At 34.5% G+C, this 26426-nt stretch overlaps 2 protein-coding genes across 5 annotated transcripts in view; both read left to right on the top strand.

Moving 5' to 3' along the window:
* The window catches only part of LOC149537761 (lipid droplet phospholipase 1-like), a 69599-nt gene that overhangs the window by 13457 nt on the left and 29716 nt on the right, over window positions 1–26426 (top strand). Inside the window, exons 1-4 of one of the 2 annotated variants that reach the window (XM_089799146.1) lie at window positions 861–997; window positions 2445–2512; window positions 13530–13600; window positions 13817–14092. In XM_089799146.1, coding sequence (XP_089655272.1) covers window positions 993–997; window positions 2445–2512; window positions 13530–13600; window positions 13817–14092 — 420 coding nt within the window. In that variant the 5' untranslated portion in view covers window positions 861–992. Of the gene's footprint in view, window positions 1–860; window positions 998–2444; window positions 2513–13529; window positions 13601–13816; window positions 14093–26426 lie in introns of those variants that run through there. The other variant, XM_089799145.1, reaches the window with a different exon arrangement.
* On the top strand, window positions 288–997 carry LOC149537762 (uncharacterized). Of its 3 annotated transcripts, none has more exons than XM_089799149.1 (3): window positions 288–433; window positions 612–727; window positions 923–997. In XM_089799149.1, the coding sequence occupies exons 1-3, from the start codon at window positions 312–314 to the stop codon at window positions 928–930; spliced, it is 246 nt and encodes an 81-aa protein (XP_089655275.1). In that variant the 5' UTR covers window positions 288–311; the 3' UTR covers window positions 931–997. The 3 variants fall into 3 exon arrangements, with proteins under 3 accessions (XP_089655275.1, XP_089655274.1, XP_089655273.1); XM_089799148.1 differs by having other exon boundaries at window positions 840–944; XM_089799147.1 differs by lacking the exon at window positions 923–997 and adding an exon at window positions 816–901 and having other exon boundaries at window positions 612–733.

The following is a 26426-nucleotide window of genomic DNA, read 5'->3' on the forward strand; positions in this document are numbered from 1 at the left end:
AAATTTTAATAGGAACTAATTGTAGATCCTCATCCCGAATGAAAACATTTGCATTTTAATATCCTCCACAGACAAAATAGATTGATCACCCAGCACAGCTGCAACTTAAAATTTGAACAATGATCATGGGCAGGGAAGATTCCATTTTGAAAGTTATGGCACCAAAAGCTTACTACTAGCAACATGACTTGTGCTAGGAACTTAGGGAGGGTAACACAGACATAGGTGAAAATATTCGGGAACAGGGGTTGGTCATACCATGAGACTCATACTATGGTTCATGGCAGGTGACAGATGGAAGGCATGATAGTATGGGCAAGTCTGACACTTCAGCAGGAAGAAGAGAAGAGCAATTTTGGAAGAAAATGCATATTCAACAAAGAAAAGCACACAACAAATGGAAACAAGGAAGACACAAATACAAACCTAATAGGTATAGACTTTGGTTGGAAATATTGCATGACAATTTATTAAATTTCAGCACTTTATCATGTCTCTTGGGTTTTGAACTTGTGGCTATATTTTCAAAGCCTATATTGTCACTTGAGCTTATCTTAGCCAATAACCATATATAAAATCTATGTTACTTGTTTGGCCCCTTGGACCTACAGGCTCAGGTCGGATCTCGCTTGGTTAAGGATCTGTTCAGGTCTGATCTGTCCTGGATATGGATCTGTATTTGGTTCCACACAGATCCATGCATCATTCTGCAAAATGAATCTTGCAGGTCCATGTAAGACGAACATGTCTCAAATGTTATCTTCATTTGCTTATACCATGATGCAACATGACTCTTTAAATTTTTTATTTTGAAGGTTTTTTAGAACAAATTGTTTCAGGAAAATTATATTGTTTCGACAATTTGGATGTGAAGAAGAAACAACTACTGCCCCCTGATTAGTTCTGGATGGAGACAATTCAGGTACCTAGATCCAAACTGTAGCAGATCCAAACACAACACTAGCTGGAAGCTGCCCACCCTAGAAGGACATATGAGGTGGTGCAGGGAATGAGATGATAGCTTTTTTTTGGGCATTTTTAATTTTTTAACCGATATATTGATGCCTTTTCTAGTTCTTAATAGATGTGACATTTATTCTTACTATGGTGCTGGAAGCACTTCCAATTAAAAGAGGGTTACTAAGAGCTACATCCTGCTCTTTTAGATGATTAATGTGTGTGTGTTAAATCAGTGGTTCCTTATTAATGAAATAATGTTCCATGTATCAAAAGTCAATTTAGCAGAGCATCACTACTATAATTTCATGGCCATTTAAAACATTATATAAAAGAGTTTATGAAATGAACCAGTAGCTAAAATATAGAAAACTTCTAAAACAAAAAGGTCTTCAAGATCGAGAATACAAAAATTTAAGAAACCATTGGGAAGCTATCCACTTTAAAAAAAATTCTGTACTAGTATTACTTGCATTGAATAAGTAAAGCTTCCAAGTGACCAGTTCTTAATTGTTGGACAGGTTTATTCTCCACAACTAACAACTAGCTGGATCATATGATTTTTAAATAAATAAAAACTCTTATTTCAACAAGTGTTGCTCTACTTATAATGTTCTCCATTTGTGTTTCCTCCAATATACCAGTATGGACATCATCTTATATCGATGGTGGTGACGTTGATGGTATTTTTGAAGACCCCTATGATGCCAATGCCTGATTGTTGACAGTTGACATTTTTGTTTTTAAATTTCAATATATATGGTGACAATTGAGTTTGACTAATTGACTCCTCTCTAAATATCTCATCCCGATGATGGATTATGAGGGAAAGATTTTTGCATACAGTTTAATATAGCAATCTACTATATATTGTAGTATTTTCACATTTCATCAATTTATGACGGTTTTTTTAATTATATATATATATGATGCTGTGAGGTGACCTGACTTAATTACAGCCACAAATATCTAAGCATTTATGATCTTTATATATATTTTTGTATGAATGGAGTAAAACAAACCCAAGCACGAATTTTTTCTTGATTGAACTCACACACCTGAATCCGAACCCAAACCAAGACTGGTAACTTAGTACAAAATATTGTAAATAAGAAAATTGAATTGTAGATATATATTACAAAGACAATCATAACACGATATGCTGCCACGAACAAAACAGGAGTATGTGAAATATATTTTATGGGATAGTTTTGTGTTTGAAGTTACTTAATGCTGCCATGATATCCGAATTGATATTCACATGAAATCATTGTAACTTGTTCACTTATACAAGTAGCCAAATGGATTGTAACATTTCACTTGTACAGGTAGCTAAATAGGATATTTTCTTTTGATGTCACTGACATTGCTATTTGGGTTTCAAAATAGATTACAGATGGTGAGGGAATATAAATTAAATATTTGATTGTTTTCCTTAAACTGTTCTGTGGCTTGAATATAACTTGGTTTTATTTGTCTGTGAACAGTGCAGACAACTGGAGGTATGCTGCTAGTCAATTTGTAAAGAAGCTTCCTGACAAAGTTTTTGTCCATTGTAAGATTGACAACTCTATTATCTTACTTTGTCCTTTGAGAAATTATTAGCTTAGGTTATTCTTTTTTAGTATAATTCAGTATTGCTAATAAGTGACATTATTTGGACATTAAAGATTTACCTGTAGCATTAAATGTTGCATTTTTTCCATCAATGTTGTGTTTGGTTTTTGTAACATAGATTCATATTTAAATTCTGTGGCGTGTATGTGAGAACTTACCTGAGAGTGATATATATATATATATATATATATATGCAAAAGTCTGCACTAGATAGAACTTAAAGGTAAATTTTCTTTTATCTAAATCAATAATCTAGACAATAAGGGATAGCAAGTATTCACAATATTCTCATTGCCAGAAAGGAGAGATGCTACTGAGATTAATGGATGGCAAGTTCTGGAAGTAAATTTCTGTAAAATGGCTAGGTCATTGTCAGGTTTGTATATTGGATAAAGCTGTCTATGCCATGGTAAAGAATGACCTCACTTAAGCAGAGTTTTACTATGTTTGCTTGGTTTGTTGTGATGTTTTCTATTCCTGGAATTGACTTGGATGTTGAATATAAGGCCCTTAACTCCATAGGCATCATAAGTTTCTTGTTACCAAGTATTTTACTGGTTTTTGGATGTTTTGATTTGATCTATGCATTAATCTTGGTAGCTTTCACCTTGGTATCTCTAATGTGAGAGAATGAATATTGTTGGATAAATTATAGCGTGATTTTGAATTGTTGTGCCTGTTTATCTTATTGCCTAATGAATTTGTAGAACTATTTTTACATTTTATATTATATAATACTGAGCTTTCCATTAGGAGTATACTTTTATAGGAAGGCAATCATACTCATAAACATTAATAAGTAGCGAGCAGATACTGCTACTGTATATAAACTGTCCAGAAATTTATAGGAGACAGCATTCAGAAATGTTGCTTCCACTTTAAATTGGAGTGATTTTTATTTTAGTCTTTTGCAGAAGTATTTTAACACAATCTGTACTACTATTTACAAAAGAAATTACTTGCACAAATAAGAAATAATTATTGATCCTAAGATCAGCGGAGGAAGAAAGTTAGATGCAACCAAGGACTGCAAAACTCAAGGAGACTTCGATTAGTATGGAGCCTAATGAAATACATATAATATATTGACTTGATTAAGTGCCGTCTTATAAACAAGGATTTTGAATCTATGATACCATGAACCAAAGAGAATTTTAAAAAATTTACAAACCTTAAAGTCCTGGAGGTGACTGGTATTTAGAAGTGCATGGAATTTTTTACCCAGAGGTTGATATGCTTCTAAACTTATATTGCTTAAGTTATATAATTAAATGCACACGAGCCTCCATGGTTGTATTATTTCCAGATTATTGAAAACTTTTGATTGACCCTTTTATGGAAATCAGAAAGTATAAATATATGGGTGTAAAGTAAAAGAGGATGGCAAGGTTGAAAGAAATTGGCTGTTCTGAAACTGTCATGCTCCCCATCTGTGTCTGAAGATTTTTGCCAAGAAGGTGGCATTTGGAAAATTAATCCTGTTGTATTTATGAAGATATTTGAGTAAAATTATCAGAAACATACATTAAAAATGGTAACTGCTTTGTATCTGTTTTCCCAATCGTCTGGACAATGTGCATGGCTAGAAACTCACTTTCAGGAAAAAGTTGGCTTCACCAAACTGCCTTTTTGACACAATAGTTGCAACACCGGCTTTGTCATACCATAAAGTGTTAAATGTAGAGCCCAGAAATCAATGGTGATAAACCACAATAAGGAGCCAAAACTGAACCAATAAACACCAGAAATATCCTTGAAAAACCCTTAAAGAAGGAAGGGAAAAGCCCAGCCACACAACAAAAATATATTTTTATTGATAATGAAATGTTCAAGTGTATAATATCCTTTGCTTGATGCAAATATATAACAATAGGAGAGATTCTTCACATTATAACCGAAGGTCTCTTGCGATTCCCATAACTCCTATAATTAATTATAACTCTTTAGATATTCATGCCTCAATGCATGTGAATGACACATGTCATTACATTTAATATTATAATTTAAACATAAGTGTCCTTTACAATTGATGGTAACAATAACGGTAATAACGTCCTTATGTCTAGAGATAAAGATCTCTATGGCAGCTACCATCTTCAACACTCTCGCTTAGCCAGAGAGAGATCTTTAGCTGAACAATCACACAAGATTGCAACCAAAATGTCAATGATAAAGTCTCATCCCATATATCCTATAAGATTCATGAAAACCTGTAACAATTACTCATATTCATGGAATCATTCAATATGAAAACCTGTAACAAATACTCATATTCATGGAATCACTCAACATGAAAACTTGTAACAATTACTCATATTCATGGAATCATTCAACATGAAAAGATTTGCAAGACTCGCAACTAAGCCTTTATTCACGGACTCTCTCAATGTGAATTGTCATGGAATCTCTCAACGTGGCATCCAACTCCCATCACGGAATCTCTCAACATGATGTTCACTATCGCATAGTGAAAGAGTTATCATAGCTGATCTTACAATCCCATTTATTCACACAAGAAAAGAAATAGGCATAACAAAAGGCAAGACTTAGTTCCATTTAAGTCTCAAACTCTACAAAAACCCCAAGCATTAAAAGCACGTATAAGAAAAGAAGGGATTCTATAAAGACTCCCTCTCAACCAAGAACAACTCTCTTTGAATTTCATATCTGAACACAAATATGTGTCTTTAATTGAAGCAACATTCCCATCTTATGATTCTTTTTGCATCCTTTAGTCAAGAAAGATTTATAAAATCTATTTATCACATAGAAATAAATATTATAAGGAAACACTATTATTAGATATAAAAATTCATGGCCGATATATATAAAAAAAATAAAAAATCTTTGGTTGTCTTGTCAGATTTGAATTTCATATCTTTCCATCCAATTGTTGAAAATTTTACTTCACCTCTTTGAAGTCTAGCGTTCCTGTGAAATTCAGTTGCTATCAGCAACCTCTAGAATTTTATTAGTCACAACACTTCACCTTCTGATACACACTTTTCCAGAAGACTAATTTTTAGAATTCTGGCAACCAACACGTCCCAAAATAAGCCGTTGGACATAGCTAATAACTTCGTTCCTCCTTCGCTTAGATTTTACAATCGGATGTATGCACTAAATAATCTCAGAAGCCCTTTCTTCCAATAAAGCCCACAATTTTCTGTCAATTGATGAGCGATTAGGGTTAGTTGAACATGAACTTTCCTTCTCATCTGTCCTGTTGTCATTTGGCTAAGGCCAAGCTTGGAGATCGCCCATGCAAACAAGTGCTATGTTATTGCCTGATAAAATAGGATCCCTCTCTATGCAATCAAACGTTACAAATGCCCAGGAAGAACGTATAAATACTATTGAGTATTATTTATGCCAAATGCCTTTGTTGTCACGGGCTTGCAGTATTTATTTGACTAATTTACTATGCGCAGGCTTGCTAGAGAAACAAAAAAATATGTCGAACTTTCCTTCTCATACAACCCACCCCAGGAATCATTTGAATGGTGAGAACCTTTCAACAGGCCAAGAAAAGAAGTCATCCCCCGCGCCTTCAGATTTCAAGCATGAGGGGAGAGGTGAGTTGTCAATGATTAAAAAATTTAATTATGAGAGCTATCCAAAGATGAATGCCACATGAGCATCAACGGATATAGAACCACACTGAATGTTGACTCATCAAATTAGAGCCACCGTCACATTATGAGAGTTGTTATGCTTGTCGAGTTCCAAAAAAGAGTTCTAATATAATAAAGATGTTAGTATTACCTTTAAATATGCTATAGTAGAAACTTATTTAACCTGAGGTGTCAATAATCACATACAACACATAATAAAATATCTTAGATTGCAAATGAAGCTACTAACATGATTGTAGTTGTCGTCTTACACCCAGACCACTGCCATTAGATGATAAATAAAAAATAAATAAACTTAACACTTCAACCACAAATATTATAGCTAATAGAAGTTATGAACAAATGGAAGCTACAAAAGAAAACGAAGCGACACCCAAAAAATAAAATAATAAAGATAACCGACTCAACAAAATCGTGCAAAGACGATGCTACCGAAAACAAGACTTTCCTGAGTCTTTGAGTGTGATCAATTTGGTCATGCAAAAGCCAAGCTTGCTCCTCTCTGCTACCTCCATTGATGCACATCATGCATAACATAATGAGGCTTGGATAGTCATCAGACGCTAAGGAAGATAAATAACAAAAGTAACTACAGCTAGAGAAGGCATAGCTATATGAGCCAAATGACTAAAGCTCGTGAGCTATACCAAAAGAGAAGACTGACCAATAGAAATCAATTAATTCCCAACAAATCATAACTAGAGAACAAATATGCTAAACAGAAGAAACAACTCCTCATCAAATTTAAAGAAGAAAATATACTCAGACCATAAACACAACTATAAATTCCTCTAAAGTTGAAAACTCAACCTAGCTTTGATACCATGTTAAATCTAGAGCCTAGAAGTCAATGGTGATAAACAACAAAAAGGAGGAGCCAAAACTGAACCAATAAACACCAGAAATATCTTGGGGAAACCCTTCAAGAAGGAAGGGAAAAACCCAGCCACACAACAAAAATATATCTTTATTGATAATAAAATGTTCAAGTGTACAATATCCTTTGCTTGATGCAAATATATAACAATAGGAGAGACTCTTCACAACCGAAGGTCTCTTGCGATTCGCATAACTCCTATAATTTATTATAACTCTTCGAATATTCATGCCTCAATGCATGTGAATGACATATGTCATTACATTTAATATTATAATTTAAACATAAGTGTCCTTTACAATTGATGGTAACAATAATGGTAATGACGTCCTTATGTCCAAAGATAAAGATCTCTATGGCAGCTACCCTCTTCAAGATAAAGATGAAATGAAAGTACTTTCTCACACAGCTTCAAAGGCCATAGAGATCCTTAAAACATCTTAATTCACATAAGTGGCAGTTGCGGACAGCATTTTGAAGATGTTTGAATTTTTTTTTTTAATCTTTAGGATTTCTCTTCATTACTGTATTTTGCATTTATTAGGCCCTTGGGCCAGAATTTGTTGATGTGACAGTTCAACCATGTCTGTGGTATGGCCCAGACTCCAAACTGCGTTAATTAGTTCATGACCTATGCTTTTTAATACATGTACAACCTTTGAAATTTGAGTAATGGACTGGAACTTATGACCCCATCCAACTCAGTGCACAATTTCGAAGTTGATTTGAGTTGGATGCACCAGGGAGCAGAAAGTGGTAAAAAATTATTGTTCTAATCAGAGCTGTAGGTCCCCAAAGAACATTCCAAGCTGTTTGGTAACAGTGGTGGAGCTGTTTGTTAACATTTAACAGCAGTGAAGAATATGGGGGTACATACATTCACACATAAACACAAAACACAAAGTTACCCATGCTTGATTATTATGCTGAGAGTTCTAACTTTAGTGGCACCACAGGAGTGAAGTGGTGTGAGCATGTTAATGAAAAATGTTAGATAATTTTACAGCTGACTACGAAAAAATATAAATAATTAAGAGCCATGTAATATGATTAAAAAAAGTAACATATAACCTCTAGCTAATGAATAGTAATTTTAATGCCTCCACATAATATTTTTAAATTATTTTTGAGGTTAAAAGGGTAAAATCTAAAATACAACTCATTAAAATTAACATGTTTATTTTACTAAGTATATCTTATCTTTTAATTATAATCTAGACTCATATTTATATTATTAAATTCTATATTGTAAACTAGCATAAATAATTTCTGTTTTTTTGTGATATACAAGTTTTATAAAATTACTCTAAGTAGACTAAATCAGCTTTGATCATTAAATTAGGTAATATTATAATTAAATTTATCATATTTAATTTATAACAGCATAGATATCTTAAAACCATCTATACAAAGACATGGACATATCAAAATTGTTATTGATAATAATTTAATAAATAAGCATCTCAAGAGAGAGATCTCGGCATCTTTTAGATAGATGTATTTAAGATATCGTCCCTGATTTTGGTGAGCTCTTGTAGATGATTGAGTCAGTTCATTATTGCGACCCTCGTGAGCTGACAAGATTTTATTTCTGGCAGTTGCCATTTTTGGCAGTGCAGTAGGCGGTGCTGGTAATTGGTTGTTTCCTGCAGTGTATGTGGTTACTTATTTCGCGAGCTTATAGTTATTAATTAATTATTTAAGTCGCCTTATTATAATTATAATAATATTTTATTATAATAATGTCATTAAGAGATATTAAAAAGAGTTAGTGTTGGAAAGTTTCTGGAGTTAAGTTCTTTTGGGAAACTTGTGCCAATAAGGGATTATAAATATGAGCTTATTTCATTGGAAAAAGCATCGATTGAAACATCATTTTCTTTTGTGTCTTTATGGCTTTTCTAAGGTTCTGAATTTTGTTGCCCTTGCCGAAGTATAAGGGTCTCGAGTTCTGAGAAGTGCATTCAACCACTGCTGATTTAAAGTGGAGTTGAATTTATTTTCAATCTGGTTTTAGAGGGGCTGTGGCTACTGTGGTCAGAAGTCTTTGATCTGTGGAAGATTGATAGTTTAATATGTGCATATTGGAGGCAGTACGAACTGCAAATCTGAGTGTCTTCATCTGCATACTGGAGGGTTTGTTCTTCGTGATTGAATGTAATTATCACATTCATCAATACCCACATGTTCAATTCTGAGGGTCGACCTGGCATTGAAGGCTGCCATTTTACACCTGGAAAGAAGCATTACATACATTCCAGATACCTATGATTTTCCCAAGCAGTGGCGTCATTGATTTGAAGGCTGGGCGCCATTCTCTGCGTTTAGGTTTTGACAATTACAATTCAGAACTAGGCCTGTGTTTACCAATTAGGGGGCTGTGGCTAGATTCCCAGGACCTGCAGTTTGTGCCTGTGTTGGAGATTGAGGCTTTGGCTGCACCTTGGAAGGGAGACCAGCAGATCGCCCATGTTGGCATACATTCTGGAACAAGGGCATCGATTCAAGCTGGGCGGCAGCTGCAAGTACAGGCAGATCATTTTTTTGCAAGGGAATTCGAATATCATAAATCAGGTTCCTATTTGATGTTAGGAAATTGAATCAATTTAGATGCTCATTCTGTCATACATTTTCAATTTAGTTTGCAAATAAGATTCAGAATTTTGTAACCTAAAAGCTAAATTGTTGAACTTCAACCAGCTAGGGTTTGTTACAAGTTTTCATTAAATGAATTTCTGGATCAATAGTACATTCTCCATTACTACAACTTTATACATTCTTCATAAGTTCAAACATTCACTCTTTATTTCTTCTATATGTATTACTTTCAATTCTGTATCTTCTCTATGCACTATCTTCTATGTTACTCATCCTCTACATGTTAAATGCATATCTGGCATGGATTATGCCTCAATACAATTACAAACAAGCAACATGTCCATTCTTCATTGGTTGCCTCCTCATATGCCCTGTCACCTTTGGTATTAGTATTATCACACAGGTCTTTGTGCTGGAAACTCTGTCAGTATTTTTCAGCAGCTATCTATTGTTGTAACATTGGTGGATCCTATGTGGCAACTTCTGTTCCTTACAACCTCATGAAGAACATTACCTACATTATCCCGAATTCGGACATTTGTCTTGTTCTAAAGACAATTTAAAGAAGAACCTCTTTCAAAGGCTAACTGTTGGCAGGTCAACTCTCAAATTTCAACTACTTCCTTCAAAACATCAAAATTTTAAAGGGATTTTTGACTTGATAATGCAAGGGAAGGATCCTTTTGTACTTCTTAATCAACATCCCTGAGAAACATCAACAACTTTTTGGCAAATTCTCAAGCTGTGGTAGGTGCACTCTATTTTCAGCTACTTTCATGGCATCTCTGGGTGTCTTGTGCACTCTTTTTCCCCTAAAGTCCTTATGGTATTTCCGATATATTATTAGGGCATTTTCTATCTCGTAAGAATGGAAAAATATCTCCTACTTAACAAATTTCTATCTTTTTCAATGATTGGTTCACTACATTCCTACACTTATCCATCTTACCAATGGTGGTGGCCTGTGTGACCTGCTTTTCTTATACTTTACTCCTCGGGCATTCTTCGTATGTTGCATCTTGTTCAACATCATATTGTGCCAGTGTGGTTTACAACCAATGCTTCAATCATCTAACTCTTTCTTTACTTTAGTTGTTCTATCCACACAACATAGAGAATAGGGAAAGTAGGTTGTGGTAGTATCCTTTTCAGTGTGGAATCTCCTAATCTCGCCATCTTTTGTCCTTGCACTGCAAGTTATGATGGGCGCTGCAAGTTATGATGGAAATCGGGTCATATTTTTCACTTGATACATTCTTATGGCCTCTCTCATGATCTTTTTTTGTTGCTTCTTTGAAGACTCATATGAACCAACTACTTTTGTACTATATCCTAGAGTTGTCTCTCAATGGGCAGGCTTGGGCCAAGATCATATGGGGCTTGGCCTTCTCAATGTTCCTTATGATTTTCCTTACTACTTCTAGCTCTATGTATTTGCTCAACCAACTCGATCATGAATTTTGATGGACATCCCCCAAGGTTTGTTTTTGGATTGGGGTTTAACGTTCTTATGTCAACCTTTGGCCCTGCTGCTGTTTGTTCAATCGTGCTTGTGGCAAATATGACCGAAGAGACAACTTTATGTTGTTTGGGAAGGAGAGTCCTTATCTTTTCTAAGGGGCCCTGTGATATCTCCATGGTGGTTGTAGCTAATGAAGTAACCTATGGTCACACACATGTCTCTTCTGGCCCTTTTGCATTTGTTTCTCCTTTGGCTAAACCTCTATTTGATTTTGTGCCCTTTTAATCTTATTTTCCCCTCATTTTGCAGTTCTCCCGTCTTTCTCCTATTTTCTCTTCTTTATTTTTACCTCCCATCCTCCCTTCGCTCAATTTTTTCCTCCAACCTCTTGTTTTTGGCTTATGGGCAGGCTTGGGCTAAGATCATTTGGAGGCTTGGCCTTCTTAATGTTCCTTATGGTTTTCATTACTACTTCTAGCTCTTCACATTTGCTCCACCCAATTTGATCTTGCATTCTGATGAACATCTCCCCAGTTTGTTTCTAGATTGGCTTTAACTTTCTTATGTTGTTCTATTGTTGTGTTGTTTGTTTAATCATCCTTGTGGCAATTATGATTGAAGAGACATCTTTATGTTGTTTGGAAAGGAGGTTCCTTATCTTTCCTAGGGGATCCTGTAGTCTCTTCACGTTTTCTATAGCTAAATGGTCATGCACTTGTCTCTTTGTGGCTCTTTCCCATCAATCTTTCTCCTATGGTGTGGTCATTTATTTGACTTGGTAGACTCTTATGACCTCCTCCTTGTTCTTTATCTGTTGCTCCTTTGAAAATCCCATATGAACCGACAAATTTTGTACTATTTTCTAGAGTTGTCTATTTTTGGTTTGGCCTGATCATTGTTCCTTATGATTTTCCTTACTACTTTGAGCTCTACTTAATTCCTTACCCACATTGATCTTGCATTTTTGGTAGACATCCCCCAAGTTTTGTTTTTGGATTGGGGCTAACTATCTTATGTCAACCTTCTTTCCTACTGCTGTTTGTTTAATCATCTTGGCGGTGATTATGACTATGTTGTTTGAAAAGAAGGGTCCTTATCTTTCTTAGGGGACCCTACAGTGTCTTTGTGGTGGGTGTAGCTAATGAAGTATCCTATGGTCACACGCTTGTCTCTTTGTGGCCCTTCTGCACTTGTTTCTCCTTTTCCTCAACTTCTATTTGATTTTGTGCCCTTTTTACCTTATTCTTCCCCCCAATTTTGCACTTCTTCCGCCCTCTATTTTTCTCTTTTTTATATTTTCCTTGGTCCCTCTTCTTACTTTTTCCCTCCAATTTCTTCTTTTCACTTTTTACTATTGGGCGTTATGCGCCCTAGTTTTTCTTGATATGCAGCTTAGCGTGCTAACTCTTTTTTCCCTTTTGGAGTGCTTTCTAGGAAATGAGAGTTGTTGCTTTTGTCTCCCTTTTGAGCTTTTCTCTTTGTTTCTTCAATTGCCTCTCTAATGCTTCTCTGTTTGATTAATCTTTTTCTCTGTTCCCTTCTATATTTTGTGCTTCTCTGTGAAGGGAGTTCATGTTTTCTGTGACTATCTATAACCAAATCCATCTATTTTCTCACATTGTGTTGTTACTTATTTGTTGCGTGTCACTTACCTCACCTCACAGATTGAAGACAAATTTTGGCTAAACTACTAATTCTCGTGTACAACTTGAGCACATAATACAGAAGGGAATAATTTCTGAATATTATTCCAATTTTTTTAGGATTAGGGATAAGTACATTTATGATTCTTAGTTAGATTTGGGGTGGACAAGACATGCCTAATTTGGTAATGTCATAGCTCTCATATAAATATCCTATCTGATATGGAGTTTAACATCTATTTTGATTTTGATAATCCTTAAGATCCCCTTTTCATCCTTGTATTAAATTATATCTTTGTAAGAATCTGATCTTAATGAGGCAAACAAATTATTCGCTTCCTGTGTGCTTTATTAAATAAACATGTAAAAACACAGTTTGTTAGCTTCTTTATCTTTTAGGAATATTTGATTTGTTTCCTCTCTTGATAAGTTCTTATTTCTCCAATTATTCTGGATTTTGTCTGAAGAATTCTCTGTATCCATCTTTTTTGTTTTTATGTTGGCAGCACAATATGGTAGACATCATTTTTGTTTATGTCAACAGGGATTGGAGGTTATAATGAACAGTAATACAGTATGCTTCTTGAAAGTCTTCATGGGCATGTAATAGTTGATTCATTATAATTAATAGAACTTGCCACACTCAGGCTTTTTTCACAATATATTTTTCTTTTGGTTTTTCATGACAATGAAAAATATCATTCCAAAAAGAAAGGATTCACTTGGTAAAGTTTTTGCAGGCAGTGAGCGGAATGCGTCAACATTGACTTTTGATGGGGTTGATCAGATGGGTGTCCGTTTAGCTGAAGAAGTGAGTTGCTTCTCATTTCAAGGATATTAAAAATTGTTGTATTATTACTATCATGATTTCTTTGTTACCATATTAGCTACAAATGTTTTTTTGCATTAGTATAATGTTATGCTGGTGTATTTGTATTTTGAAGTTGGATGGAACTTTTAATTAGATGGTAGAACTGTTGGTATAATGACATTTGCTGAATTTATGGCATGGATTCAACAATGACAGGTTAAGTCAATCATAGAGAATAAACCTGGTCTTAGAAAAATATCATTTGTCGCTCACTCCCTTGGTGGCTTGGTAGCAAGGTATGCTATTGGGATACTATATGAGCCACCATTGCAAAGTGATTATGGAGTGCAAAACAGTTGTGATTCAGATTTAATTGATGGTGACACCAATCATAATGTGAAAGAAGAGTCGAAGGGTAAAATTGCTGGTTTGGAGCCTATAAATTTTATAACTTTTGCAACACCTCACCTGGGGTCCAGGGGAAACAAGCAGGTAATTGTGACTTGGTACACATCGTTATTCTTTAAATGTTTCAATTGATGATACTATATTTGAAGTTCTATGCACTTTAAGATTAGAATTTATATTTTTACATTTTTGATCTTATCACTGATTAGAATGTTTATATGACAAATAATATTTATAAATTTTATTAAATCCCACAACCTTCCACAATCCATGAGTATACATTGGCTGTGTTTCTGGATTTGATTGTTTATCAAGTTTTTACATCAACATGTCGGATCGCACTCCATGATCCATCCTCAAGATGATAGAGAGCACATAAGAAGAGATAGAAAGAATGCCAACTATGAACTATATTAGAATCAACTATGAACAGCCTTGGTTTTATATTTGTTGCTTCCCAAGAATCATTGTGAAATTATTTAGGTATTCACTGTCTTTTGTTGCAGTCATGGTAAAGAGAATGATTGGGGACGTTACATGCACATAATGAAGATTGAAACTTGGCTGCAAATTCAGTGCTTCTAGAATATTCTTAGTGTTTGTTCTCTTGCAGTTCTCATGTATTCTATTAGATCTTACTACAAAGTTGGATCACGGGAAAAACATTTTTCAAAAGTTGGTCCTTACTGAAGGAAACACCATTCTAAATCATCCCTTGTCAATGTTATGAGTAATTGAAAACGTGTCATATTACAAAGCCTGGAAGAAATCATCATAAATGCTATTTTATTTTTTTTAACTTGATTCTAATCAAAGATTTGGAAAGGTTCCATTGAATAAAAAATCAGGAGTTTGATAAAATCATCTTGCATTTTGCCATGTTGTTACCATTGCATGGCAGATATTTCCTGTATAAATAACTAAGAGTTCACTGAAGTATTTTTTGTTTTTGTGTAAGAAAATGAAAAGACCAAGATATGGTGCTAACCACCATTACATAAGAAATACACTGCTTGAGATCATATCTTACAAAAGATAAGAATGGTAGAACAAATGTCTCATTTTGAAGAACGAAAGAAATGATTGTAATTGTTAGCGGTAATCCACATTTGTACTAGTTGAAGATTTGAAAAAAAAAGCTCATCAATATTAAAAACTTTTAGAGATTGATAAACTATCTTGAGCTTTGCCATGTGGGTTGCCATAATTTGATAAATGTTTCCTGGCTAAAGAATGTTGACTTTACTGAAGTGAATTTTTGTGTGGGAAAATGAGAAGGCTGAGATATGATGCTAGGAACCATCACATGTGGTTTTCATGCAACTTTTATTAGTGAAGCTGGTTAAAATTTATATTTCAAAAATAAAGGTTTACAAACAATTATTAATGGAGCAAAGTTAAAAAGTCCAATGAAGGCTAATACATTTGGAGTCTATTTTTTCGCCAAAGCTGATCCTGAAAATTTTGAATAAGAACAACATTTTGCTGACTTCTAATCTGAATTTAACTTCTAAAATGAGGGACCTCATTTGAAGTTCAAAGTATTCTTTTCTTTTCTTTGATCACTTCCTTATCTGTGGTAACTTCTTCTGCCATGATTGAGCAGTATCTCCTTTGTTAAAGTCACTCAAGACTCATAACTGACCTCAACTTTTGGGGTGACCCATTCCTAGCAGGTTGGATGTGGTATCTTACCAAATTTATATACTTTATAGCTTGTCTTGGGAATGTGAACCTATTGGTTATTGGAGTTAGATCTCTCTAATTTTGTTTCTCTCTCTTCCGTAGATTTACTTCTGTTTCTAATGGTCACTCCTCTTCTATGTTTCCACATTCTCTCTCTGTTCAATATGGAAACTTTCTCTTTTTAGAATGTTTCTATCTCTCTCTTTGTTCGTTATAGAAACATTCTTATGTATACTTGTATATAAATAGATCATTTACGATCTCTGTTTAATAACACATTCATTATTTTACCATGATATGGTATTAGAGCAGGTCGATGGGATTTCAAAAAATTTGGCAGATTTTTTAAGAAAAATTCGAACCTCTTTTGATATGGAATTTTTCCAGAAATTTGCTTTTCAATTTTTACAAATAAAATCATTAGAGGTATTTTATGAAACTTTCCTGGTTAGTCTTCTAGAATTTTCGCTGGAAATGGCAGATGTGGTTAAGAGTTTTGATCTCGCGTTTTCTTTGTTGCAGCAAAAGTTTCTTATTTTTTTAGGGTTGTATGTACTCGCATGTTGCTTGTATGTTCTTGCATGTTGCTTTTGTGTGCTGGTTTACCATGCGAAGTCTTGTGTTTTGGCGCTCTTGAAAAAAATTGATGGGTTTTCATAATTTTTTCCCTTAAAAAATTCTGATGGGTTATCAAAAAATTTTCCCTTAAAAAAGTTTTGTTGGGTTTTCTATAATATTTTTGTTAAAAAATTTTGATTCTATAATTTGCAAAGTTGCATGGGATTCCTTGTTGGGTTTATAATTTTTTCTCAAAAATTATTTGTTTGGTTTTACTGTTTTTCCTAAAAAACCACAGCTTTGTATTGCCTAGTTTTGATTGGTTTTTCACCTCAAAAATCATGTTGGGTTTAGATCAAATTTTCACCTTAAAAATTGTGTTCAGTTTTTTTGATTTCTCCTAAACAATTATGACTTTTTGTAGTCTATTTTGGGGCATCGTGCTCATTTGCAAAGTTTGGAGGGTTTGTCAATATTTCCTCAAAATCGTACTAGTTGGTTTTTATTGTTTGTCTCTATCTCCAGGGAAGAGCAGTTTCAGTATCCAACATCAGTTTGGATATTTTATGATGATTTCTAGTTAGATGTTTTGCTAATTCTGGGAGGGTTAGTGAGATGCAGGAGCATTCTGGGTTGCCTTGTAATCTTGCACTTTTTTTGTTCATTTTGTCAGTTGCTGCCGAGTTGCAGTTACTGCCAAGTATCAGTTTCTAGTTACTGCCGAGTACCAGTGGCTGCCGAGTTCCAATTGTCGAGTACTAGTTACTGCTGAGTTATACGGTGTGTGCTGAATTATCTAGTATTGGCCGAGTGTTCCTTCTGTGCTGTGTGAGCTTGTTATTTGCTGATGCTCGGTTCCTTCTTTTGTTGAGTTGTCTGTGTTTTGGTTCTTAGTGGGAACCGACTTGCGCATTTAATTTTGATCGTGAATTTAATGATAGGATCTTCTCTAGGGATGAGTGTTGACCGTTTTGAGGTTTGCCTTTCTTTGATGTAATGTTCTAGAATATTCTGTAAGTTATTTTGGCAAGTATAAATAGAGTTCTTAGGCTTAGGTTAAAAGTAGAATTGAGAGGGTTTTGAATGTGGAATGCACGTGTCTAGAAATGCGAATTTGAAGCTGGATTGTGGATTTGGAAGTTGTAATTTGTATTTGGCCGTAACCCAAAAGGCCTTATAGCTGGGCATGTATGTTGATTACTTGATGAATCAATAAAGTATTTTGTTCTCGCTCTCTCTCTCTTTCTCTGTCTCCCCCCTTGGTGCTGTTCTTTGTTGTTTTCTTCCATTGTGTTTACTCTGCAAGGTGGTGGGATAGCTGGGTGTGCCCTTGGCCCTAGTTTTTTCCATATCTCCTTGCGTCAGGTGGTACCAGAGCTCGAGATTTGTTCTTGTGGAGATTGGATTGTGCAAAACCCTAAGTGAATTTGGTTGTGGTGTAGCATATCTGAGGATTTGACCTACAACTTGTAGAGGGTTACAATCTTGCAGAAACCTAATTTGTAAAAATGGTTCGAGGTAGAGGAAATGCTGATAATGTAGTATTGGATACATTGAGACAGATTGCAGCCAAGTTAGATGCTGTGGAGACAGCCTAGAGGAGAGGAGCACATCTTGATGATGTGAGTGATGATGAAGCAGTAGCACCAAACCCTAATCCAGAACATGAAGAAGATTTGGACGAGTCAAGATTGTTGAGGGTATTGTCTAGGGAAAATTCAAAGCCTGCTATAGAAGTTGTCCCTTATGATGAGAAATTGGACACCAATGTTGCGTTGGATGGGTCTCTAAAATGGAGAAGTTCTTTGACTATGAAAACACTCTTGATAATAGGAAGGTGAAGATTGCAATTACTAGGTTGAAAGGACATGCCTCACTATGGTGGGAGCATTTGCAAACTCATAGACAAAAGAGAGGAAAGGAGAAGATTAGAACTTGGGTGAAAATGGTAAACAAGATAAAGAACAAGTTCCTTCCTGTTGATTACCAAGTTAGCTTGTCGAGAAAGATGCAAAATTTGAGACAGAGACATGACTGTGAAGGAGTATATTGGGGAATTCTATGGATTGAACATTAGATTTGGACATATGGATGATGATGTTGAGAAAATTGCAGGGTACATAAATGGATGGAGATTTGGAATTCAAGATGAGATAAGTTTTGTGAAATTGAAAAGTGTGGAAAAAGCATACCAATATGCCTTGAAAGCTGAGGAGATCTTGACAAAGAAGCATGAACGAAGACAAAGAAGCAGAGGTGGTAGATTCTAGAGAGGTAGAGGTTGATCTTATGGAGAAGGTGACAGATCTAACAATTCTGTGTAAGAGAAAGGGAATTTTAACTGGGTCCATTTTTCATGCTACAATTTTTGAGCTAGCGGATTTAGAATCTAATTTCATATTCTTTTTGGGTTTTTTAAGCTCTCATCTAGGTGACCATTTTTTGGGGGTCTTTCGTCAATCTGTCTAGAAGTTCGTTCCTTTTTAGATATTCACATATTTTTGCATTAAAAACATGTCATGAAATCTCTCGCCAATCTTCTCTTAGAAGGTAGTGAACGATTTAACAAAAAGAACTACTCCACTTGGAAGCAGAGAATGATGGTACGGTCACCTTGAGGTGCTTGTTCTAGGTATTGACACTCGCCCTACCACAGGCCATTATTGCAAAACATACATAGTGGATTCCCCTACAAATTTTTGTTTTGAAGTTAGTTTGAGCATGGAGGGAGGGTATTAGAGTTAAATCTTTCTAATTTTGTTTCTGTCTCTCTTTCGAAGATTTACTTATATTTCTAATGTTCACTCCTCTTCTATGTTTTCATATTCTCTCTCTATTCAATATGGAAAGTTTCTCTTTCTTTTTTCAGATTGTTTCTATTTCTCTCTCTTTGTTCATTACAGAAACATTCATGTGTATACTTGTATATACAAATCATTTATGATCTTTGTTTAATAACACATTCTTTATTTTACCATAATAGTGGTTAGTTATGAGAGCCCCCATTTTGTTTTAGTTCTATGTGCATGTGTGGGTGAGTTCTTGTTTATTGAAATAGTGGCATTACGACTTGTGTTCTGGAGTCCAACTTTTTAGATCCTAGTAGCAACTTCAACTGCATTCACTATGTGATCACATTCAATGTGTTGTGGTTCTACCAAGTTGAGGGGCAGTCATGCCCCAATGCTGGCACTGCTTACTCCCAAGAGATTTAAGGCTGCCTTGCATGGTAATTCTTACTTTTAGAAGAGTTATCTTGACACCTGGCCCTCTTCTCTCAATTTGTGGTGCTATGCAGTCGGCTGAATTGACACAAATGAAAATAAAATTACAAAGGTTTCTACACATCCAAAAAATAGACTGCATCATAAAACTAAAGTAGTAATGGAAGGAATCACTCCAGGATTTCTTTAGGAGGATTTAGAATGGATATTAGTGATTGGTGATTGAATATAGAGAGGTAAAACATTTGTTTAGGAGAAAAAAGGTTTCTTAAAAAGATGCTAACCCATGGCTATTAAATTATAATATTGAACCAAATGTTTGAGGGGGATTTCCCCACCAAATATAACTTCTAGAGAGCTTTGAAAATATAGTTATGATTAAATTACAAAATATGAGCTTAAGAGAAGATAACTCTCACTAAATGATAATGCTCTCAAATTTGTCGTGTAATGTCACCCGATAGGACCACTATTTACTTCCTTTTCTCTCAAAATTTGATAAATAATCCTTTATTGTTGCTCCTCCATTTTCTCTTGGAATGAAATCTCCTTTATACTTTATTGAAAAGGTCACCACCTTTCATAGAATTGAGTCGCCATTTTTCATTGTTGCCTTTGAGAGTTATTATATCCCAAATTTAGCTCCCTTCCTTGTCCCGCTATAACATCCAGATTTCCTGGGTCTAAATTAACATCTAACATAAGCATAAAATACAGTTATAACTTCGATTTCATAAGAAGGTAGTTACATCATTCATGTTCATGTGAAGAAGATTTACCGTTAAAGTCAGTTAAACAAAAATCTCTTAACTAAATACTTGAAATACCTTTTAATGAAATTACTTCAGAAATTGAAATCACATACCTCGGAAAACTGAGACTGAAGATCATATAAGTATGCTTCTGCAACCACCTGGTTAGTCGACAAATACACTATAACAATTTCTCAAATCGACTGCTATCTCAAAAATCATTTGATGAATACAACTAAATAACACTAACTTAAATTAGGGCATCACATATCATCTTACCAATTAGGGCATCAATTACCTTCGGTTTATTTAGGGCTTCTGATACCGCTTTACCACTTAGGGCTTTCGCGACCACAGATTCAATTTAGGGCTTCTACTACCACGGATTCAATTTAGGGCTTCCGCAACCACGGATTCAACTAGGGCTTTTGATACCATGGATTCAGTTAGGGCTTCCAATACCACTGTATCAATTAGGGTTCCAACTGTCACACAATCAATCAGGGCTTCGGATTTCTTTTCCTTCCGATTGCTTATTTGTGACAATTTCTCAAGATTAGATAATTACTTATATTCAATATTCATTTATATGAAAGTAAAATAATGATAACAATGAAATACTTCAATTTAATCTTACCTTCTCATAAACAAAAATGATAATACCTATTTCTGATAAAAAATTGATTCCATGGCTTATCTTTGTTTGACGCATATACGACATCTTGGGAGAGGTGAAACATTGCCAGGGGCTTAACCACCCAACCTCAGACCACAATATGTATCCCCACACGATCTCTAACGAGATTGGCCCTCCCTACCCGGAATTGACAGGGATCATCTTACCATACACTGGACTTCTTGATAATTAACTTCACCATACGACTTGGCAATAGGAGATCACAATAACAGGAATGTGCAGGAGCTATTACATACATCTGGCATTTCACTTTTTTTGATCACATAATTATGTTCTTTAAAGATATCAAAATTGAATATTTAATTAATTAATTTAATCATAACTAAATTCTCTTCTGCATTCTTGCAGATTAAATTCCTCCTCTTCACCATTTCATGGCTTATCTGCCAGTGAATTTCCTCGTGTTAATAGTATCCTGGATGTGCTCAGAAAATTATGATAGCATGTGCATGGTGTGGTTTCATATAATCAATCAATTTATTACAATTACCAATGGATTTCATAAATGATATAACTCAAGAATATTTGGTAAATGATCTCATATAAATCTTAGATTACCAACAGCTAGTATTATGAATTGATCTCTGTTCAACTTGCCTAGCCGGCTATGGATGAATACTCAACCAAGGTGAAAAGGATTTGTCAAACAATTTAATTTATTCTTAGCTCTATCAATATGTAGCCGACAACAAACAAGAAAGAAGAAACCGTGAAACACAAACACAATTACTTGTATTCAGATAGGTTCATTAGTCTAAGGCGGAGATAATCCCAAATGAACAGCATATGCTCTGATACATGACCCATTGAATTTCATTTAAGAAGCTTATGATTATGTGTACATGCATTCACCATACAGATTGAATATATTTTCGGCATCAGATTCTATTTAAATATGATAAGGAAATGATAACAAAACTCCGATTAGCATGGAATAAAGATTGAAAGGAAAGAATAGATTCAAAAACATTTCAACTGTACACAGCTCCAAATGTGAGATTGACTACCACATAACCTGTATAAGTCCAGAACTCTCTGGAGTCGATTTGTATTATCTCTTCTTTGGTTTGCTTGCAAAAAAACTCCAGAGTATAAATATTGCGTAAATCTTCAGTAAATTAGAACTTACGACATGTTGGATTGGAAAAGTGCTGCTACAAATTTTAAAATGAACTCGCAAGAATACAGCAGTTCATACCTTCATCGCACCCAAGCATATAATAAAATCGCAAGTATATAAGAGTATGTGACGCTAAGGAATTCCAAAGGCCCCAAATGCTATTGCCGCAATTAATAATGGTAGTCGGGTACCAAAAAGAAAAAGATTATTAAAAGCGATCATCGATACTCTAATATAAAGTTTTAACTTGACTCATCGACTTCCCAAATAGTTACAAGAATCCCTTCGAATTCCCAAGAAGACCATTTGGATACCAAACATAAAATCGACTATGAAAAGAACAAAAGAAAAATAAGAATTTGGAAAGAAGAATTGGGAGATTATAATTTGAAAATTATAATAATACAATTATTATAAATTGAACATTATTATAATCTTATTTGTAACATTACTTATTAATTATTAAATTATAATAGTGCCAAAAATCATTTTATTTATTAAATGCATGAATATAAGTCATTATTAAAATAATACGACGAAAGATAAATTAAAATCCTTTAAGATACGTTTTATATTTTATCTCAATTATTTTTAATTAAATTATTAAATAACTCATGCAAGTCTTGCACATGTATTCTGGCTAGATCTTTTACCCGTCTGCCTAGTGATGGTGATGCCCTGCCTAATTCTTTTCTGACAATGCTTCCACACCTTCGACATGCTCCCTGCAAGAAATTTCTTAGTAATTAAGTTATTTAATCATAAATAATCATAACAATTAACCTTTCATCTTTATTCTATGAATTCACGATTAACGATCAACTAACATGTCATCTTCACTTGAAATCATAACAACCATCTTACCATTTCGCCATATTATATCAAATTAGACTGCCAATTGACTTCATGTGAACCTCAACAGCTATATTTCAAGCTAGGTCAAAAATTGGGATGTAACACCCGCAAATGAAACATTGTTCCTTTATATAGTTCAGTGTGAAGAAGAGTTACAACCTTTTCATCATGGCTTCTCTTGGCAATGGACATAACCGTTTACAATTACTACTCTTTTGAAGAGTCACAAAACTTCATCATTGTTGCACTTTGGAAGAGTTACAATCTTTCATAATTACCACCCTTTAAAAAAGTCACCACCCATCATTGTTGCCCTTCGAAAGAGATAATATTTCATCATTGCTGCCCCTTGGAAGATTCAGTACCTTTCAGATTTAATACCCTTTATTAATTCATATGCTCTTTATTCTTCCTTACTCACCCCCCTTCCAAATGAAATTCTCTTCTCCCTTTTTATATCTCATGTTTGAGGGAGTCATAACTTTTCCTCTCATTCCTCTTGACCCTTAATTTACTTAACTAAGTTTTGTTTTGCTATATTCCAATTTTATTATTTTATATCTTAATTTTAATTTTATTATTAATCATTTGTTTAATTATAAATTACTAATTAATCAAGTAATTTTATTTTATTTTCACATTTTTTAATAATATTGATTTAAATATATTATAATTATATTGTATCACATTATATTATTCATTTAATTATCTTTATATTTGATATATTTTTTTGATAGGTAATCGGCCGAAGCCTAAATTATTTATTATTCATTTTATTATTATTGTTAGATTAATTATTATTATGTGTTAATCTCAAGTAGATTCGAACCCAAGACCTCGCCGATGAGAGGCTCGCAATTTACTGATGCATTGTAGGCTCTATTGAATTCTTCTTTATTATTATTATTTATTTAATAAATTATTTTCACTTAATTAATTATTTATTATTAAATCCTATTCAAGAAAGGGGAAATTATAGTCGGACCTTCCCCAAAATTGTTTATCCTCAAGCTACCTTTGGTGTGAGTGGTGTCTCCACTATCCAATCCGACAACCCTGAATGGAAATTTCAGCTTGAGTTTAGAATTGCAATATACGTATTCATCAAATCTAAAGATCATAATATTCAAATTTAAAATAAGAAGAATAATTCAAAGATGGAACTTACCTTAACGTTTATGCATTGCCTTGTTCCATAATGAGTCTTGATGATAATCTCGATCCTTAGGGAGAGTTCATAATCATGTTCAGTCTCTTTGGGGAGGACCTCTACGGGCTCTGGTTGCCTTATGGCCATTCTAGAATAATCTTCTAGTTATGTCACCATCTTATTACAACTTTTTCCTCCTAAGGCCTTATGGATATCCTTTACTTAATATATTCATCCTTATAACCCTTAAGAGGGAGTTTATCTTTTCGCAGGCCTTTATGGATATCCCTTTAGCATGTATCTGTATATATAATCCTTAGGAGAGACTTTATCTCTTTCCAAGTATTTATGGATATCCCTTTAGGATTTATCCATCTTTATAATCCTTGGGAAAGACTTTCTCTTCCAAGGGCTTTATGGATATCCTTTTAGGATGTATTTATCTCTTGTAAGATGTATCCATTTTTATAATCCTTGAGAGAAACTTTATCTCTTCCCAGGACTTTATGAGTATTCCTTTAGGATGTATCCATCTCTATAATCCTTGGGAGAGATTTTATCTCTTCCCAGGCCTCTATGGATATCCCTTTAGGATGTATCCATCTCTATAATCCTTGGCAGAGACTTTATCTCTTCTTAGGCCTTTGATATCTCTTTAGGATGTTTTCATCTCTATAATCTTTGGGACAAACTTTATTTCTTTCAAGGCCTCTATAGATATCCCTTTAGGACATATCCATCTCTATAATCCTTGGGAGAGACCTTATCTCTTCTCAGGATTTTATGGACATCCCATTCAGACATATCCGTCCTTTGAATTCTTGGGGGATACTTTATCTCTTCCCAAGCCTTTAGAGGTGTGTGATCTCTGTCTTATAACATATTATGGCTCCTTCACAAAAATCTACATATAATCTTCTTTAAACCTTAAAGGATAGTAGGATCATGCTCTGATACCACTGTGTTGCCTTTTCAAGGTCATTGTTTACTTTGCCTTTTCTCTCGAAATTTGATAAATAATCTTTTATTGTTGCTCCTCCATTCTATTTTGGAATGAAATCTCCTTTATTGAAAAGGTCACCACCTTTCATTAGAATTGAGTTAACATTTTTGATTGTTGCCTTTGAGAGTAATATATTATTCCCTAAATTTCTCTCCCTTCCTTGTCCTACAAATGAAACATTCTTCCCTTATATAGTCTAGTGTGGAGAAGAGTTACACCTCTTCATTGTGTCTTCCCTTGGCAAGGGTCACAACCTTTTTATAATTACTAATCTTTTGAAGAGTCACAACCTTTCACAATTACTGTCCTTTGAAAGAGATAATAGTTCATCATTGTCGTCCCCATCCAAATGATTATTATGCAAGTAATTGTTAAATTATTTGATGTATTAACAATGAGCAAAGACACTCAATAAATAAGCTCACAATATTTACAAAATAAACAAGTTTCTTTTATGTTCTTATCACCTAGATTTACAATAAAGTACATCATTGAGCACTAAATAAATAATAAAACATTATTTTAGTACTCCCCCTTAATGCTCAATCTATCAACAACACCAATAGAGCCCCTGAATTTGACAAACTTATTTGGATTGAAGCACTTGGTGAGGATATATGTTGTCTGATCCATTGTTGGAACATATAGCAACTGAATGGATACGTTTTCAACAAGTTGCCAAATGAAGTGACAACGAGTTTCCACATGCTTGGTTCTTGCATGAAAGACTGGATTCTTGGCAAGTTTGAGAACTCCCTGATTATCACAAAATAGAGGAGTCAGACTTGCTTGAGATATCTGCATATCTGCAAGCACCCTTCGAAGCCAAACTACCTCACAAGCTACTTCAATAGCTCTACGATACTCTACTTCTATCGAGGAGATAGCCACAACTTGTTGCTTCTTACTAGTCCATGTGACTACACCAAATCCCAAATTGAACACATACCCAAAATGTTGATTTTCTGTCATCAGCTGAACTTGTCCAATCTAAATTTGTGTAACCAAGAAGTATAGGATCTTGACTTCCAGTGTACACGAGTCCAAAGTCAGAAGTGCCCTTCACATAATGCAGCACACACTTTGTTGCTGCCCAATGATCAGCCTTGGGGGTTGTCATGGAGCGTGAAATGTAGCTCACTACAAAACTGAGGTTTGGTCTAGTGGGAGTGAGATAAATGAGACTACCCACTAGTTGCCTAAACAATGATTCATCTACTACAAGTGAATCGGACTTAGCTGACAACTTAGCTCTTTTTCCATGGGTGTGGAGGCAGGTTTGTAGTAACGCATTCAAAACTTATCTAGAAGACTTCGAGCATACTTGGATTGGGAGATGAAGATTTTGCTCTCTGTTTGCCAAACCTCAATAT

Source organism: Cupressus sempervirens, chromosome 9 (assembly GCF_028749045.1).
Source record: "Cupressus sempervirens isolate cs-2001-9-10 chromosome 9, ASM2874904v1, whole genome shotgun sequence".
NCBI classification, from domain to species: Eukaryota; Viridiplantae; Streptophyta; class Pinopsida; order Cupressales; family Cupressaceae; genus Cupressus; species Cupressus sempervirens.